Here is a 17,891-nt window from a genome sequence, read left to right as displayed (position 1 = left end):
AAATATTTATTTCAATGAAAAATATAAGGAAGCTTTAATATTGTAAGTAACTTGAGTGTTATGGAATAAGCCATAGATTATGCTCAAGTTGAGATCCATTAGCTATTATTAAATTGGATTAAACTTGAGGCTTTGGCAGGCAAGTAATATTCTGAAATACTAGAACCACCAAAAGCAAACTTGTTGAATATTTATCCCAAAAAAATTTCCCTTCCCAACTATTCAGCCACCTGGCAAAGTATAGCTTTCTTCCCTATAATTATAAATTGCTTACATAGGTATTACCAGGACTAGTCAACAAATTTATTATGTACAAATATCATCAAACTATAATATAAATTCAATTAACTATGTAATCTTACAAAATAATTAAGACTGTCATAATAAAAGAATTAGAAAGGAAGTAAAGTAATTTAGCCTCATTTTTCTAAAGCTTGGTTTTCAATTCAATAACTCCTCAAACTGTTATTTAGAATGCTAAAATGTAATATTTTCTAATTAATCCAAATTGACAATGAAATTGTTAAACATTATCTGTTTAATAATGTGCTACTGTAGCTAATAGTTTGCTACAGTTAAATAAATACTTGTTTGGAAAATCTGCAATGTTAATGCCAATTCTTAAATGCTATAATTAGAGAGCCAGCCTGAGGAAAAAGCAAATAACCACAAAATTACTCAAACAAAAGTACAGCTAAATAATAGTGAGTCTTATTCTTAGAAACCCAGCTTAAGAGTATTATTTTGCTGAGACTTGTGCTAATTTAAAAGATAGATAAAAATGTAAAAGACAAACTTCTAAACTTTATATTGCTGCCTGTAGGTAAATAAAATGACCAACAGAGGGTGCCAATCAGCCACTTTGTTGCTTAAAAATCTGTATTAAAATTGACTGACTACAGATTACCCTATATTGTAAAATGTAAAATAGCATTTCTTTGCCAAAATTAACAAGCTATGATGAGAAATAGCACAATGGTTAAAGTATTCTCTATTGTCTTAATGAAGTAGTAAAAGAATTCTAAATGGGATTCTATTATTTGAAAGCAAGTTATAATATCCTTCACCTCCAATGCAAATCAGTGAAAACTGATACGCTTAACATGGGTTTTTAGACCATTCTAAAACTATGTGGTAAAATCAATACCTTCGAAGTATCTTAAATTGAGATGAGTTTTCTCTTTCAAACCTTGACATAAATGCTTTTCAACAGACACTAAATGATATCGTTTAAGAAATAAAATCAGTAATGTCTTTAATATAAAGGCCGTCCTCGGGTTACGTACATTGTTTCCTGGTTACGTTGCCATCTCCCATTTATTAAAAAAAAAAAAAAAAAAAAGTTCTGTCATTTTGACTTACGTATATATGTGTTTTATGTTTTTTATTATTTATTTACCACAACTAAAGGTCAGGAATTGCTATCTTTAAAAAATTTTTTTTTTACTGTTTCACTTCATTACTGCTGGGTATGTTTCCATTTGAGTGACATAGGTGCTTATGTAGGTGGGTTCCGACTTAGGGCGAAAATACGTTACATTACACTGAACGTGCAGAACTACCAGCAGTATACAGTTTCCACTTGCAACCTACACATTTTCTTATTTTTAAGTTATAGTATATAGCGACTATAAGAAATTAGTTATTGTGGCATTATTAAAATCACAATAATGTTAAATGGTATACATAATTAGATCCTATAAGTGACTTGGACTAGTATTTTTACAAAGCCAAATAAAGTATTTCAGTAGTTTAAACAAAGACAGGTTGCAGATTGGGGCTGTGCTAAAATGTAAGCTCTGTAAGCATAGGGCTTTTTGTCTATTTTGTTCACTGCTGAATCACTAGTGCCTATTATATATAGTACATTCTAAGGCACTCAATAAATGTAAATATTGAATGAAATTAAACAGGATATGGTCATTTTGATGGAGCAGGTAGTAGATTTAGTAGATTAAGACTATAAAGTCACAGGGTTGAATCTTAACCACCAATAACTTGTTACATTAATGAGTTGTTATTAACCTCTTACTTTGAGCATCTTCGTCTATAAATTGGGGGGAAATATCTATCTACCTTGTTGCTGCTAAATGAAATAATATTTTATATGTATTCCATGTCACACTTTTAAAAAATCCTTACCCGAGGATATGTTTATTGAGTTAGAGAGAGAGGAAGAGGGGAGGGTGAGGAACCATGATGGGTGCCTGCCTTATGTGCCCTGACCAGAGATCGAACCTGAAACCTAGATATGTGCCCTGACTGGAAATTGAAGCCAAAACCTTTTTATGCATGGGACAACACTCCAACCGAGTCACCCAGCCAGGGCTGTATTCTACATCATTCTTTAAAATGTTACATAAAAATGTTTACTTTGTAAATATTTCTATTTTTAGTCTCAGTATTTAACTTGGAATTTATGTGAAAGGAACTAAAACATAAGAATTTTTGAGAACAAAACTTTAATGTATAATTAGAACATTATGGTAATAGGATATTTGACCAGCTACTGATATTCTCAGATATGTTCTAAAAACAAAAACAAAAACAAAAACAAAAAAACACAAAATGGCTATATCACTGACTTTTCATCTAAACAAAAAAATGTCTCAATTTTCCCAAGAATGGTACAAAACTAGCAACTATTCTATGTACACAAAAGTTAAGTTATTATATACAGGCCATGACTTGGGGCATTAAGGCTTAATTCTTTCCTAGAACCCTGACTTAAGAAGGCTTTAAGCCCGGGCTGATTTGGCTCAGTGGATAGTGTCAAGCCGGGAACTGAAGGGTCCCATATTTGATTTTGGTCAAGGGCACATACCTGGGTTATGGGCTCAATCCCCAGTAGAGGACGTGCAGGAGACAGCCAATCAATGATTCTCTCTCATCATTGATGGTTCCTATCTCTCTCTCCCTCTCCCTTCCTCTCTGAAATCAGTAAAAATATATTATTTTTAAAAGGCTGTAAAATGAAGTGAAATATTTTCTTACTTTAATAAATTGAGAGAACTGAGTGAAGATTATTAGAAAAGCCCAAATCTCATGTACTACTTTTGATCTCCTGAATTCTGTCATCAAATACTATTTCATCACTCCTATGTGTGCCTATCCTTAAATGTTTTTCCTAAAAATTGGTTATTTCAAGTATTTTTGTCTAACCATCCTTTTCAATACTCTACTGCAAGATAACCTTCCCAAACATTCATTTTATGAAATCTCTGCAGAAAACAGAATAAACAATAAACAATGAAATGAATGTAAAGCCTGTAATAACACACCAGTGCAGCTTAGGGTTGTACAGAGCACATGGGCTTCTTTCGGCAGCTGAGAGGTACTCAGGCTTCATCTGGGTTCACATCCTGGCCACAGAGTCACGGTGTGCCCTGTGAACCAGTTAGCTAATATTTCTGTCCCAGCGTCTATTTAATAAAGAGGTTTATACCATTCTGTTTGTAAAGTGGTATGTGTGAACATCTCAGTATAATATCTGGCACCTAGAAAGGCTGTCAATACCAATGAACTTGCCAGCATTCCAAATTTTCTTAAATCTTGCTATTCTCCCATCCTTTCCTTTTCAACTTTGGCTTGATCTTTAGCCTCAACAAACATATCTCTTCACTACTCTAAATAATTCATGCTCATCTTCCACCCTCAGTTTTTTATTATTTTCCTTTCTTGGAATGCTGATTTCTCCTACTCACCTAGTTAAACTCTATCCAATCTCCATATGATCTAGAACATTTAGATCCAATTTTTCCATTAAACTTTTTCAATTGTACCATTTCATACTGATTTGATTCTTCTATGAAAAAAATCTAGATGTATTCTGTATTAAATTTTTTACATTTTATCATAAATTTTAGAAAAGTAGACTAGTATTAGAAGAGTCATGAAAATGCTATTTTAACTCTGATAGCAATGTAAAAACATAACATTTTTCTACCTTAAAGACTATTAAAATCAACTTCAGGAATAGACTGCTAAGTCTTTAAAGAAAAAATATCTGACCTTGGAATATTCATATAGTCTCATATTTTGACAAATCCTGTTTTGTTTTGTTTTTAATTTGGATATACTAGCACAGTACTTAGTAAATGTTCTATAAGTAGTAGCTATTTGGTAAATATTTGACTGACTAATCACATGGCATAATTTACATAATTTTCTTCAAGGAACAAAAAAGCCTATTATTATACTCTTATTAATCTTTAGATCATTTTTATGTAGTAAGAAGGCAAGAACTATACTTTCCAATTATATATTCGATCAGTGAACTCGGGTTATATCTGTACATAAAGTTAAGTTATACACAAAAGAATAGAGAATACTCAGTTTTTTTTAAATAGAAATAATTAGATTAAGGGGGACTTTTTATATGATTGACTATAAATGTGTATAGCATCAAAGCTATTTTCATCTATCAAAGATAATCAGAAAAAAATTTAAAATCATATACATCCTTCAGTAGAGAGTCCAAGATATTTTTCCTATCTTTCATATATATATCCAACAGGGATTCAACTTATTTAACATTTTTATTAGTCAGCAACATTAGAAAAGTCATACGGCCATATTAAGAAAACTCACAATTTATTTTATAGTAGTTTCCCCTTATCCAAGGTTTCCCTTTCCACAGTGTCAACTGCAGTCCAGAAATATTAAATGAAAAAAAAAACCAGAATAAAAATTCATAGGTTTTAAACTACAGGCATTTCTCAGCAGTGTGATAAAATCTGGCACCATTCCGCTCTGTCCCACCTGGTAAACCAATCATCCCTTGTCCAGCATACCCACAATGTATACTCTACCTGTCTGCTAGTCATGTAGGGGCCCTCAGGGTTATCAGACTAACTGTGCTCGTGTTCAAGTAACCTTTACTTTACTTAATGGTCCCAAAGCACAAGAGTAGTGATCTGGCAATTTGGATATGTGAAGAACAGCCACAAAATATTTCCTTTTAGTGAAAAAGTGCTCAATTTTATAAGCAAGAAAAAATCATATGCTGAGGTTACCAAGATCTGCAATAAAAACAAATCTAGCCATGAAATTATGAAAGAAAAAGAAATTTGTGCTACTTTTGCTGTCACAAAGCTACTGCCACAATATACCGTATTTTTCGGACCATAAGACGCACTTTTTTCCCCCCAGAAGTGGGGGGGAAAAGTCCCTGCGTCTTATGGTCCAAATATAGCCTACACATATACTTTAAAAAAAAAAAAAAAGTTTTTTTACTTGCCCGGCTCTGTGTGGTCTCTGTGTGCTTGCCCGGCTCTAAAATGGTTCTAAATGCTGCTGTTTACTTTACAGGGTTGATTACATGTGTTTATGACTGTGATGTTGGGTTTTAATGCACATAAAATATTTTAGGACACTATTTGTTTCAGAATCTTTTTTTCTTCATTTCCCTTCTCTAAAAACTGGTGCGTCTTATGGTCTGGAGCGTCTTATGGTCCGAAAAATATGTAAGTGCTTAGTTACGATGTACAAGGCATTAAATTTGTGGGTAGAAGAAATAACAGAAAATGTGTTCCAATTGATGGCAACATTTTATGCCAGAGAGCACGGAGCCTATAGGATTTAAGCAGGGGTTCCCAGAAACAAGGGACAAAAGCCATTTACTGTCAATAGGGATGGTTATATGGATTCAAGAACAGTTTTGAATTGAAAATTTATAAAAATTACTAAAGAGGCTGTGTCTACTGATGAAGAAGATGCTATCACATTTCCAGCAGAGTTGAAGAAGTTGAATAGGATTTTGGTACTATCTGCAGTTTGTGAGGATTTTGGAATATATCCCCCATGGCCTACAGTAAATATTTAAATAATATAAATATGGAGGACAGGTATGATTCCTAGAGGGATATTCCATATAACTTTGAGAGATAATATACTTTTAGTCCTGCACTGTACTTCTTAAACTTTTCCACTAAACTAGCCCCCTTGATAAAATGCCCTTATAAAGGCTGGGAGAAGGAACATATATTCCCCTGATAGAATAAACCCAAACTATGCCGCAATTCTAAATTTCTCATGCTTATCTTAAAAATTCATGGTATAAGAAGGCATGCCATATTTATTCTATGGCTTTGCATATCTCCTGACACATAATCCTGTGACCTAGTTTGAGAAGCATTGACTTAAACCAATGTATGTCTATTTGAAAATTTTCCTATATTATGATATTGAGGTAATTTCATTTTATAAGGCCAGGAATAAATAATAAAAATTATTTGACATTTGTTGAGTACTTAATTATGTAAAAGGTAATAGCCTTTTTATGTATAATCTTAATTTTCCAATGTAAACAGTACTATGCCCACTGTAATGAAAAAAAAATGAGACACAAAGAGATTAAATAACTATCCCAAGGAAATACACAAGGCTATATTGTACCAATCCCATCAACATTTTTTTTTACCAAAACCTTTCTCTGACCTTGTTTTTACCTTAGTTTTCAAGAATATAATAGCACTATGAATAGCCCAAAGGCAATTAATGTCTAAAATAAATTTTTTACCAGTGCTGGAGCTTTAAGAATGATTAAAAATGGGTGATGTAAGACTATTTATAATAATAAAAGCATAATATGCTAATTAGACCAGACAGCCAAACAACCTTCTGGACACCATTTCAGACGTCCTTCCAGATGAAGCCACCTTGGTGGGGACAGAGGCAGAGGTGGTTAGGCAGGCAGGCAAGCAGTTAGGGGTGATCAGGCAGGCAGGCAGGCAGGCAGATGTGGTGAGGGGTGATCAGGCAGGCAGGCAGAGGCAGTTAGAGGCTATCAGGCAGGCAGGCAGAGTGGTTAGGGGCGATCAGGCAGGCAGGCAAGCAGGTAAGCGATTAGGAGCCAGTGGTCCTGGATTGCAAAAGGGTGCAGGCTGTGCTGAGGGACACCCCACCCCCATACACAAATTTCATGTACCAGGCCTCTAGTTTATATTAAAAAATCAACATATATGGTTGCGGGCACATCCCCGGTAGGGGGTGTGAAGGAGGCAGCTGGTTGGTATTTCTCTCTCATCGACGTTTCTGTCTCTGTCTCTCTCCCTTCCTCTCTGTAAAAAATCAATAAAAATATAATTTTTAAAAAAATCAACATATAGCCACCAAATTGAGTCAAATCTTAGGTCCAAATAAGACCTGGCATTGCAAATAGGATATGATGTAAATTTCATACACAAATCCTAGACCAGATCCAGAAGGGCAGCCAGGAGTGACAAAGAGAATAGGAAACAGAAGTTACTGAGGAAATCCTAAATACTGTCTCATTAGCGTCTGTCACTAGCCAGTTACATGTCCTTGAGTAAGTTACCTGCCTCTCTAAGACTTATGTTAACCTAATGAAGATGATGTGCTAGCAGATTTTAGTTCCCTTCCATTTATAAGGTTTTATATCTTTTAATTTCTGCTGTCTACTCATTTCATTTTATACACCTAAGTTTGCATTACTCTTAGCTGGTACCTTTTTATTAGTCTTGGTTCTTCTTAAAATACTGTCAGTTCTTGCTTACTTCATTTTATAATCTGAAAGTACTAAACACAATAAAACTGATGCCTTAACAGTAAATTTACTCTTAGCTCTACTGTCAAAATATTTATGAATTCAGAAGCTACGTTAGTGTATTTATTTTTTTTTAATCCTCATTTGAGGATATGTTTTTTAAATTGATTTTTAAAAGTGAGAACGGAGTGAGAGAGAAATATCTAAGAGCATCTATCAGTTGTCTTCTGTACACACCCCGACCAGGGATTGAACCCACAACCAAAGTAATGTGTCTTGACCAGGAATCGAACCCACAACCTTTTGGTGTCCAGGATGGTGCTCCAATCAACTGAGCCACCTGGCCAGGGCCAGTATACTTATTTTTTAAAGGCTTTGATGATTTAACACTTGGCCTTAAGACTAAATCATATTTTGAATTTGAATTCAAATTAGGAGTACAGGAGCCATAAACTGTGCTACTAACCATCTTCCACTTTGATTTGCAATCTTTTCTTCTAATTTCTGTAGTTCCGATGTATAAGCCATTATTCGAGCATTGCACACCATGAGATTTTTTACTGCAAGTAAAATCTGGTCTTTCTGAGTGCTCAGAGAAAGAAGTTTCCATATTCCTTGTCGCATTCGAATTTCTAAATCTATTTTTTCTTGAATACTGCAGTCCTTAAAAAAAAAGAGAAAAAAAGAGAAAGGTCTTTTAAAAGACAGCAAAAATCCAAGTTATAACATTTCTTTTGCCTCTAAAATCTGAAAAATGTACCAGATATCATTATAATTTTATATCTATTAGAAAAGTAACATTTTAATGTATAGATATTTAATTGATTTGAGAAAGAAATGTTGATTTGTTGCACCACTTATTTATGCATTCATTGGGTGATTCCTGTATATGCCCTGACTGGGGATTGAACCTGCAACCTTAGAATATTGGAACAATGCTCTAACCAACTGAACTACCCAGCAAGGGCAAAAATATAGCTATTTTTAAAAGCTCCTTGCAAAACCTTAATTTATTGCTGTATTAGGAAGTCTTTACAATCTACTGGATAAAGAGAACAGAAAAAAAGGTGAAAACCTTTAAATATTCTTACCATGACTGTACGAGGTTGAATAATGTCTCCCAAATTTCCCTGTCCTTCTGGAACCTCAGAATGTGACCATATTTGGCTACAGAGTTCTACATATGTAATTTCTTAAGATGAAGTCATAATGAATTAGTGTGGGCCCTAAATTCAATGACTGGCACCCTTATAGGAATGCCATGTGAAGACACAGAAAGAGATACAAAGAGAATTCCATGTGAAGACGGAGACAGAGATTGAAGTAATGAGACTCGTGAAGACAGAGACAGAGATTGAAGTAATGAGACTCAACCAAGGATCACCAAAGAGGCTAGTGACTACCAGAAGCTGGAAAAAACGAGGAAGGATTCTCTCAGGGCTTTCAGGGGAAGCATGGCCCTGTGGATACCCTAACTTCAGAACTTTGGCCTCCGGAGCTTTGAGATAATAAATTTCTGTTGTGTTAAGCCACAAATTTATGGTAGCTTTAGGAAACGAACACAATAATATAACCACTAATGTGAACAATATAGCACATGATATATGTTATACTTTGGGATGGCAAGATGTGGTTGACGACACTGAATTAACCAAGGATAAACATTTTCTAAAATAGCAGATGCTGAATAAAGAAACTAAGGGTTAGCATCAAGGAGATAACAGGCTACTTGTTATAATAAGCAATGTAAGTAAAATCTCAGAAGAGAGCAAAAGCACTGTTCTTAGAAAATGTCAGAAGTTTTAGCTACCTTGTAGCTAAAAAAAAAAAAAAAAAAAAAAAAAAAAAAAAAAAAAAAGGAACAGAGATTTAGAGTATAGTTTTGGATATATTTTAGTTTTAAGAGTCACCATAAAAACTACTTAATCATTTTAGATGTGAAAAGCCTTTTATTCCATACAATGAACTTGTAATGGCCTGACTCTATATACTGGTTCATATGTAACATTAAAATTCTGTAAACGGAAATGTACTGCTCTGATTTAATTTGCAGTGGCTTTTTTAAAATTATAAATCATCAGATACTTTATTATACTACAAACATGTAATAATGCTGCAATATGTCTAGTTTTATATGAAATTGACCATCCTGGCTTATGTGGTAAAAAATTAATACTATAATTTATCTTTTAACTGGATCAAAATCTAAATTTTAAATGAATAGACTCTAGTAACAATAAAGTTCAGTCTTTTCAAAAAGAAAAGCTGAAGTTAGGAGAGCAATAGTCTATGAAGATTACACAAAGAGAAACTGAAGTAAATGACTACTCAATCAGTCAAATATATTAGTCACATGCAGAAAACAGGTCTGTTTAATTACCTCCTGTAATCGCATCATGTAATGACCACATGCATATCCTCTTTTGTAGTATAACTCAAAACTGGTATACTATATAAGTGCAGTCATTCGCTGGTGCTCCTTCTTTACACATAACTGAACTTATCAACTCCATTTCATCTTTTTAGGACTTCTCAGCCACAAAGTATAATAAATTCTTTACTGTAATCAGTAATTATTTATAAGGACTATCTATGTCCATAGAAATAAACTCTGGCAGGCTGGTTAGTACTAGAAAGTACACATAGGTAGCAACTTGAAGCTGGGATGAATAGCTCCAGCCACAACTCAAATATAAGAAAGTACCATCTGGTGCCATTAAATTCAATGTTGCTTTTTAAATGCTAGCGTGAGGCAGCCAGTTGAACTAGCACAAGAAGTTCAGAGAAGTGGCTGCACATTAGAATTACCTCAGTCAGAGAGGAAAGCCTTATGAAAAGTGCCTAATCTCATGACCTCCCCCAAAACAATTAGTGTTTCTGAAGGGGAAGCCTGAGCATCGCCCACCCCTCCCGCGCCAAGTTCCCCTGGTGACTCAGTATACAGCCAGAATGAGAATGAGAATGACTGCAGGATTACTTGAAATTCCACAACCATCTATTGCAACAACCTTAAGGAACCAGTAGATGGCCACAGCCACATTAAAAAATCAGTTCAGGCTTCCAGGGTTTCCATCTTGTAAATGAAGACTATTTTATCTTTATCACTTATTGATAAAGGCTACAAAAGTATAGAAGCTTTGGAAATAGTGGAGGGGGGAAAAAAGTAAAGTCAGTTGTGTGTTTCTTAAAGTTTTTATTTGTAAGATTAAATATTCATTAAGGAAATGAAATATATCTAGTAAATATTAATATGAGAACTCTAACCTTTAGGTGTTAGCAAAATATGGCTGGGTTGCTGCCTTTTTAGTAAAGTTGTATTGGAGCTCGGTCACACCCACCCATTTGTAGGGTCTATGGCTTTCAAGCTGTAATGGCAGAGTTGAGTAATTTCAACAGCCTGCCCCACAAAGCTGAAAATATTTTCTAGCCATCCTTTTACAGAAATAACTTGCTGATCCTGAACTGAGACAAATTAACATACTTAGTAAACTGTGACTCTACCTCCCCTTCTCTAGGATGCTTGAATATGAATCTGGGAGGGCTATTAGCCACGTTTTATTAGCAATGCAACTTCTTTCAGTTCACATCTATGCTGCTCTGTCAAACTATACTACTCCAGCTGAGAGAGGCTTCATGGAGCTGAAGGACCTGCCTTTAGCTAATAAGGGTTGCAAAGTATTCCTGGAGTAAGAGTTGATGCCTAGTGCTATCCACACTGAAAACAATGATCAAGTAATGAGGGCTCCCATTGAGCATTCAATGGTGATGCTTAATTACCTCAAAGAGGAAGAACAAGGAGCTAAAAACAATACTGCTGCTTCCTTGACCACAAAGGCAGAATCAAGGCTGATCAGGACCCATGACAGAAGCCTGTTTCCCTATATCCATCCTCCTTTGAAGTATCTACGTGCAAGTCTCCAGGAAGAAAAGAGACTGGGGTGGGGGACATGGGAAGTCTTTAATTCTCTGAGTAAGGGCTTGCTTGGAATCAAGTCAAACAGAAGCCTATGAAAGTGTCCTGCTCTTGTAAATATTTAATCAGGCTGACAAAGATGAAAAAGGCAATGCTGAAAATGAAATAGGGAGATGACTTAAGAATGAAAATCTAGATTGCATAGAAAACAAACATACTAAGATTTAAGAGCTATTAATAGAATGGCACAAAGGAAGTGCGAAGAAAATGGTCTTAGTGTTGGAATTAAGTACTGACTTAATTAAGTACTGATTAACTTGGGCTGTTGTACTAATCCAGATAGTAACTATCAGTAACCTAATGGATATAGGTAAAACATATTAGTTAAGAAATCAAGATGACAACGATTGCAGAAGAAATTATATGTATTTTAAGAAATTTTTATATATGGAATGTAACCTGGAAATTGTAAATAGTGATCATTCTGGGGAATGGAACTGGAGAAAGAACTCTTAAATTCATGTTTCTATATACATTCACTTTTCTGCAATGATTGCATTACTTCTCAAATTTTATTAAGACGTAAAAAGCTTCAACATTTGTAAGAAAAGGTAGGTAATTGTCTCAATTGCTCAAATAGAACAAAAGTTAATAAAGAGTCACCTCTCAAACACATCCCGACTACCAGGTACTATGCTAAGTACTTTAAAGAGGTTCTCAAATTCCAACAGCTTTCTGGGAATGGCAAATTACCCATTCTACAACTGTGGAAACTGCGCTTTAGAAAAGACAGGTAACTTATTCAAGGTTCCACAACAAGCAGACTTTGTTCTTACCGTAATCTGATTCAATAAATCAATATTCTTTGCCAGTGATTTTCAACCAATGTGCTGCAAGAATTTTTAAATGGACTTTATTTATTTATCTTTAAATAGATTTTTATTGATTTCAGAAAAGGAAGGAGGGAGGGAGAGAGAAACATCAATGATGAGAAAGAATAATTGATTGGCTGCCTCCTGTACATCCCACACTGGGGATTGAGCCTGCATGTGCCCTGACCTCCTGGTTCATAGGTCTATGATCAACCACTAAGCCATATGGGCCAGGAAAGAATTTTAAAATATGCAATACCTAACTGGTGAGAGACACTGACTTTTGTGCCTTGGATTGTAAAAACAAAACAAAACAAAAAAGACAATAGCCAACACAATAGTCATGTGGTATGAATGAATCAAAATGATAACTATTTTTTTTGTCAGATGGGCAAAAATTATACTTTTGGGTATGCTGCAGAATTTTAGCAATTAGTTTACGTGTATCATGAGATAAAAACGTTAAAAATCACTGTTCTATGCTGTAAGTAGTCATGGATAACTCCAAGGCTTGAAGAGAGGTATTTCACTATTGGACCAAAAATTTTGGTCCTATTCTTCCTATTACGTGGCCAGTTTATTAATATCAAGGGAAGTACACCAAATAAAAATTCAGTGTTAGTCAAGTATACATTTTCCTTATATTCCTGCCAGGTTGAATCCTATTACTATTTTGCAATTTTTATCCAAAATCTTGACAGAAGGAATTCCAAAACTCAATCTCTTGTTGCCTAAGACATCATTAAATATTACACCTTCTCCCCACATGAAAATAATCCATGTAGCTAAACTTCTTTCATAATCTTATCCTCTTTTCTATTTTGCATTATTCCTAAATATTACTGCTGCACACAGCTAAATAAATACACCTAAATGGCTACACAACACCTCCATAAATCTCCAATTTACTAGAAATCAAGATATTTTGTTAGCAATTAGGATAAATTACATAATAGGGTAGAACTGAAATACTTTACATCAAAATATTTGAAATACTTGAAAATGCTGGTCCAAATTATTGACAAAGGCACTGGACTTTTTTTTTTTTTTTTTTTTTTGCATAAGGGTTTTTCATGTTTTTGCTTTCTTTCTCCCAGTACTATTGAAGCCTCCCCACCAATTTTGAATCGGCTGTGGTTTTTAAGATTCTAGAAAAGATAACAGGTTTCTAAGCAAAGATAACATGTTGGACCATACAAAATTGCTACCCTCCTACCAACTTTTGATCTGCAAAACTGGCAATTTTATATGGTTCAGCCTACTTCAGAAATAGGTACAAGGCGGTGGGGATGAAAAATGGAAGTCAAGAGCCTCCTTTATCAAAGACCCTACCTCAAGTTATGGTTTACGAGTGTTGAAAGGATATCATTTTAAATAACTGATTTTGCCAAGAAATAAATGTTGGTCTATTGCAGTGTTTCCCAAACTTCTCTCATGATGAGAATCACCTGGTGGCGTTGTTAAAATACAGATTCCTGAATCCCAACTAAGAAGTGCTAAACTAGAATTTTGGGGAACATATAGAGCACTAGTTAAGTATACAATTTTACCTATATGTTCTCCAAAGTTCTCTAGTTTAGCACTTCTTAGTTGGGATTCAGGAAATCTGTATTTTAACAACTCCACCAGGTGATTCTCATCGTGAGAGAAGTTTGGGAAACACTGGTCTAAAAGTAAGCCAAAAAGGTTTCTATTTCTAACACGTTTACCTGGCTCACTAGCCAACAGATTTCTATCCGATTCAAAATAGAATCCACTCTCAAACCAAGAACTTGCAGAGGCTGCAGGGGATCCCTCGGCCCCGCCCCCTAGTTCACGTCCGGGACAGACAGACAGACAGACCTTGCACGCGTCCAGGTGTTTCCCATCAAACCCAGTGAAGCCAACAACCTGGGCTTGGCCGGGCTTCTCGGAAACCCAGGGGCTCCCATTGCCCTGCATCATCTACACTTGCCAACAAGAGTCGAGTGTCTACAACCTGGGGGCGCGGGGGCCGCGGACAGGTGCGCCCGGAGACGCGCGGCGCTCCCCACCCCCCAACCCCGGCACCGCATCCCCATCCCGAGCTAGCGTCCTCCCCCAGAAGCCGGGGGCGGGAGGGAGGGTGTACACCTTCCCAAGCCCCATCAGACCCTCCAACATGCAGTCTCCCGAGCCCTCCCCTTTGTGTCTGGCCTCGGCCGGACTGGAGACGCGGGTGCGGGGTTCCCCGACGCCCGGGCGGAACGGCGGCCCGAGGATGCGAAGCCGGGCCCGCTCCTCCTCACTCACCTGCGGCGGCGCGGACAGCCCCGCCGGGCCGAGCTCGGGGCCCCTCGGGGTCAGCCCCTCCATCTCCAGCGCTGCCGCCGCCACTACTCCGCCGGAGAGAAGATTTGAAAAGCCCGCCGCCGCCTTGGGCTGCAGCCGCCAGCCTGCGGGGGACGCCAACCGCCCGGCCGTACCAAGTCCCCACCGCGGGGAGGGGGCGCAGGGGCCGCCGGGGCCGGCGCGCACGCGCAGTGGACGCGCCCGCGCCCCTCACCTTCCGCGCCGGAAGTTTGCCGAGACCCGAATTCACGCCGCGGGGAGGCGGCCGCCCAGTTAAGGCACTGGATTGGGGTGTGGGCGGGGCCGGGAAAGGGGTGGGCGGGGCCGGCGGAGGGAAAGGGTCTGCCCTGAGCACACCTGCCCTAGCTCAAGGTATGGGCTGACAGCTGTTTTTGTTGTTTTTTGTTTTGTTTTGTTTTTAAATAGTATATTGTATTGATTTTTTTTACAGAGAGCAATGGAGAGGGATAGAGAGAAATATCGATGAGAGAGAAACATCAATCAGCTGCCTCCTGCACAACCCCCCACTGGGGATGTGCCCGCAACCAAGGTATATGCCCTTGACCAGAATCGAACCTGGGACCTTTCAGTCTGCAGACCAATGCTCTATCCACTGAGCCAAACCGGTTTCGGCTTGTTTTTTGTTTGTTTGTTTTGTTGTTTTGTTTTTTAATATATTTTATTATTTTTTTTTACAGAGAGGAAGGGAGAGGGATAAAGAGCCAGAAACATCAATGGGAGAGAAAGAACGATAAGCTATCCCCTGCACACCTCCCACTGGGGATGTGCCCACAACTAAAGTAACATGCCCTTGACCAGAATCGAACCTGGGACCTATCAGTCCGCAGAACGATGTTCTGTCCACCAAGCCAAACCAGTTTCAGCTGGGCTGATAGTTTTTGAGGCACTAGCTTTGCACAGGGAGGCCTTCTGCCTGCATCCCACCCAAGGCCTTCCGAAGCAAGGGGGCCACAGACTCAAACCTGCAGCCGCTGAGCTCCCACACACAGCTCAGGGACACATAGTGTCAGTAGGAACCCATGGTCTTGCTCCCAAAGAACTAAGTGACCAGCTCTTGCACTCACACAGGAGCACTCACATCATAGCCTTATGGGTCAGGCTGATGAGACACCATGTGGGCATTTTACAGGGACTGTTCTTTTGCCCCAATGTTTCTTTACAGTTCCAGATCCCACTCACCAGAGGAGTCTGTTCTTTCTGGCCGAAGACCTCTTTCCTCACTCTTTCCCCACCAACATCCAAGGTGACAGCAACATGGGGGATTTTCCCAGAGACCCATTTCTTGCTGTTTCTAAAGACCAACACAAAGACTCTTTTCAATTAAAGCGCTGCTGTCCCTAAAGGCCCACACAAAGACCCTTTGTAATTAAAGAGTTCTATTATTAGTCATCATGGGAAAGTATGGAATCTTTAAAAAAGCACACAACAAAATTGTAGTGCCAAAGATTTAAGGCCCTCATTGTCTCAGGCCTATCCTGACTTCTCCAAAAGGCTTGTCCTTTTTTATCCTGAGTGAAGAATCTCCCAAATCAGCCCCACCCCATCTCCCCACCCCCCACCCCCCTACACTCATAGAAGGTCTTGGGCATATTTCCTTCCATAAATAGGATGACCCCTTTTTTTTATTAGCCTGAAATAGTCCCTGTTTGGATATGTTGTTTCAATGCCCCAACAATCTCAATGTCCTACCAATTTAATATCCACTTGTCCCAAAGTGGATATTAAATTATATGGTCACAATATCCACAAGGCCCTTTAAAAAGCAGTTGGTTTGAGGATGTACTTCTAAAAATATGACTTTCCTCTCAAATGGGTAATTTGCCTCCTTGAACTGACTAGGTGATATTAGAAGCTGCCCAACTAGGAATGACCCTCTCTTTACATTAGAAGTGTTTAGGTCATCAGAAATGGCCCATATCCTTAAGCTCAGCTGTAGAATATTCAGAACTCAAAATCACCAACACAGGGTTCATCTCCTTCTCTCCAAACAATGATCTGAATTCCAGAGTCATCAGGTGCTCTCCCCCCAGTGCACACCTCTTAAGCTTTCCACTTTGTGGTATAATTATCCCCTACTCAAAGTGAGCTGCATGAGACTAGTATAGTTCCTGACTCATAAAAGTACACACAGGAAGACATATATTATTCCTCAGATAAGACACACAGCTCTCAGGTTCAGTTCCAAATACTCAATGAAACCATCATTTCATGGAAACAAGAGCAAACCAAGCAATTTTAAATTGGGCGTGGATGTAGGAATATTTGATGAGTAAATACTAGATGCATAGCTGGAGATCATTTATTTATAATACTCAAAGAAAGAGATCCAGGGAAGGTCATATTTAGTAATTATCTGTAGAATAGACGATTGTTATTAAAGATCTTTCTCTATGGAGAAGATATGATGTGGCCCTATCTCCTTATTATCCATCAAAGGATGTACCCAGGAAGTGCTTAAGATATAACTACAATATTATATGGTGATAAAAATACCTCAGATTAGGAATGTTGTTTCCTTATTTATCTTCAGGTTCTTTCTTGCTACTGCCAGTTTAATTAAACATGGTTTTCTCTGGTGTATGAAATGTACATAAAAATAGAATGATCCAAAGAAACTACCAAAAGGATACAGATTTCACATGCAGTAGGTTGGAGAAGTTTGACATTGAATGGATGAATGAATGAATGAATGATGAATGAATGAAACAACTCCCAGAAAGTAAGAAGTACAGTACAGTACTATCTTTGACCAGCTCAAATTTCTGAAAGATAACATTTGGACATCTCTCATTTGAGAGACAACATCCCAAACTCCTTGTGCTCCCACAGTCGATGGATGGCTATCCAACGGCTCAGGTGTAGGAGCTTCAGGTGAAGAGCGAGTGATTAAATTACTGTCCTACCAATATTACTTCCCACTATAAGTTCAACACTTTAATGCTACTTTATAACATAAATATTAGTTATATTTAAGATAACAAATAGGTAATATTTAGTAATCAATTAAATAGAAAATTAATATTTGACATAGGTAGGTCAGCCAATTTAGATAATGCTAATAAATGTTAAAGTATGTTTTCTTTTCTTTATTTCCTATATTCTTCTTTTAAACTTTCTAAATGGCCAAAAGAGCTGGTTTGGCTCAGTGGATAGAGCGTCAGCCTGCGGACTGAAGGGTCCCAGGTTCGATTCCGGTCAAGGGCATGTACATTGATTGTGGGCACATCCCCAATGAGGGGTGTGCAGGAGGCAGCTGATTGATGTTTCT

The 17,891-nt window shown here is 37.5% G+C and overlaps 1 protein-coding gene across 1 annotated transcript in view; it reads right to left on the bottom strand.

The window, feature by feature from the left end:
* Window positions 1-14,864, bottom strand: part of RTKN2 (rhotekin 2) — a 65,733-nt gene extending 50,869 nt beyond the window's left edge. The window contains exons 1-2 of the mRNA XM_045581826.1: window positions 14,564-14,864; window positions 7,974-8,170 (exon numbers count right to left, since the gene is read on the bottom strand). Of these exons, the coding sequence (XP_045437782.1) occupies window positions 7,974-8,170; window positions 14,564-14,626 (260 nt within the window). The 5' untranslated portion in view covers window positions 14,627-14,864. The remainder of the gene's footprint in view (window positions 1-7,973; window positions 8,171-14,563) is intronic.
* Window positions 14,865-17,891: the final 3,027 nt, after the last annotated feature.

The sequence above is a fragment of the Pipistrellus kuhlii genome, unplaced genomic scaffold (genome assembly GCF_014108245.1).
Source record: "Pipistrellus kuhlii isolate mPipKuh1 unplaced genomic scaffold, mPipKuh1.p scaffold_m20_p_15, whole genome shotgun sequence".
NCBI lineage: Eukaryota > Metazoa > Chordata > Mammalia > Chiroptera > Vespertilionidae > Pipistrellus > Pipistrellus kuhlii.
The sequence above is the reverse complement of the archived record's forward strand: the minus strand, read 5'-3'. Positions and strand labels throughout refer to the sequence as shown.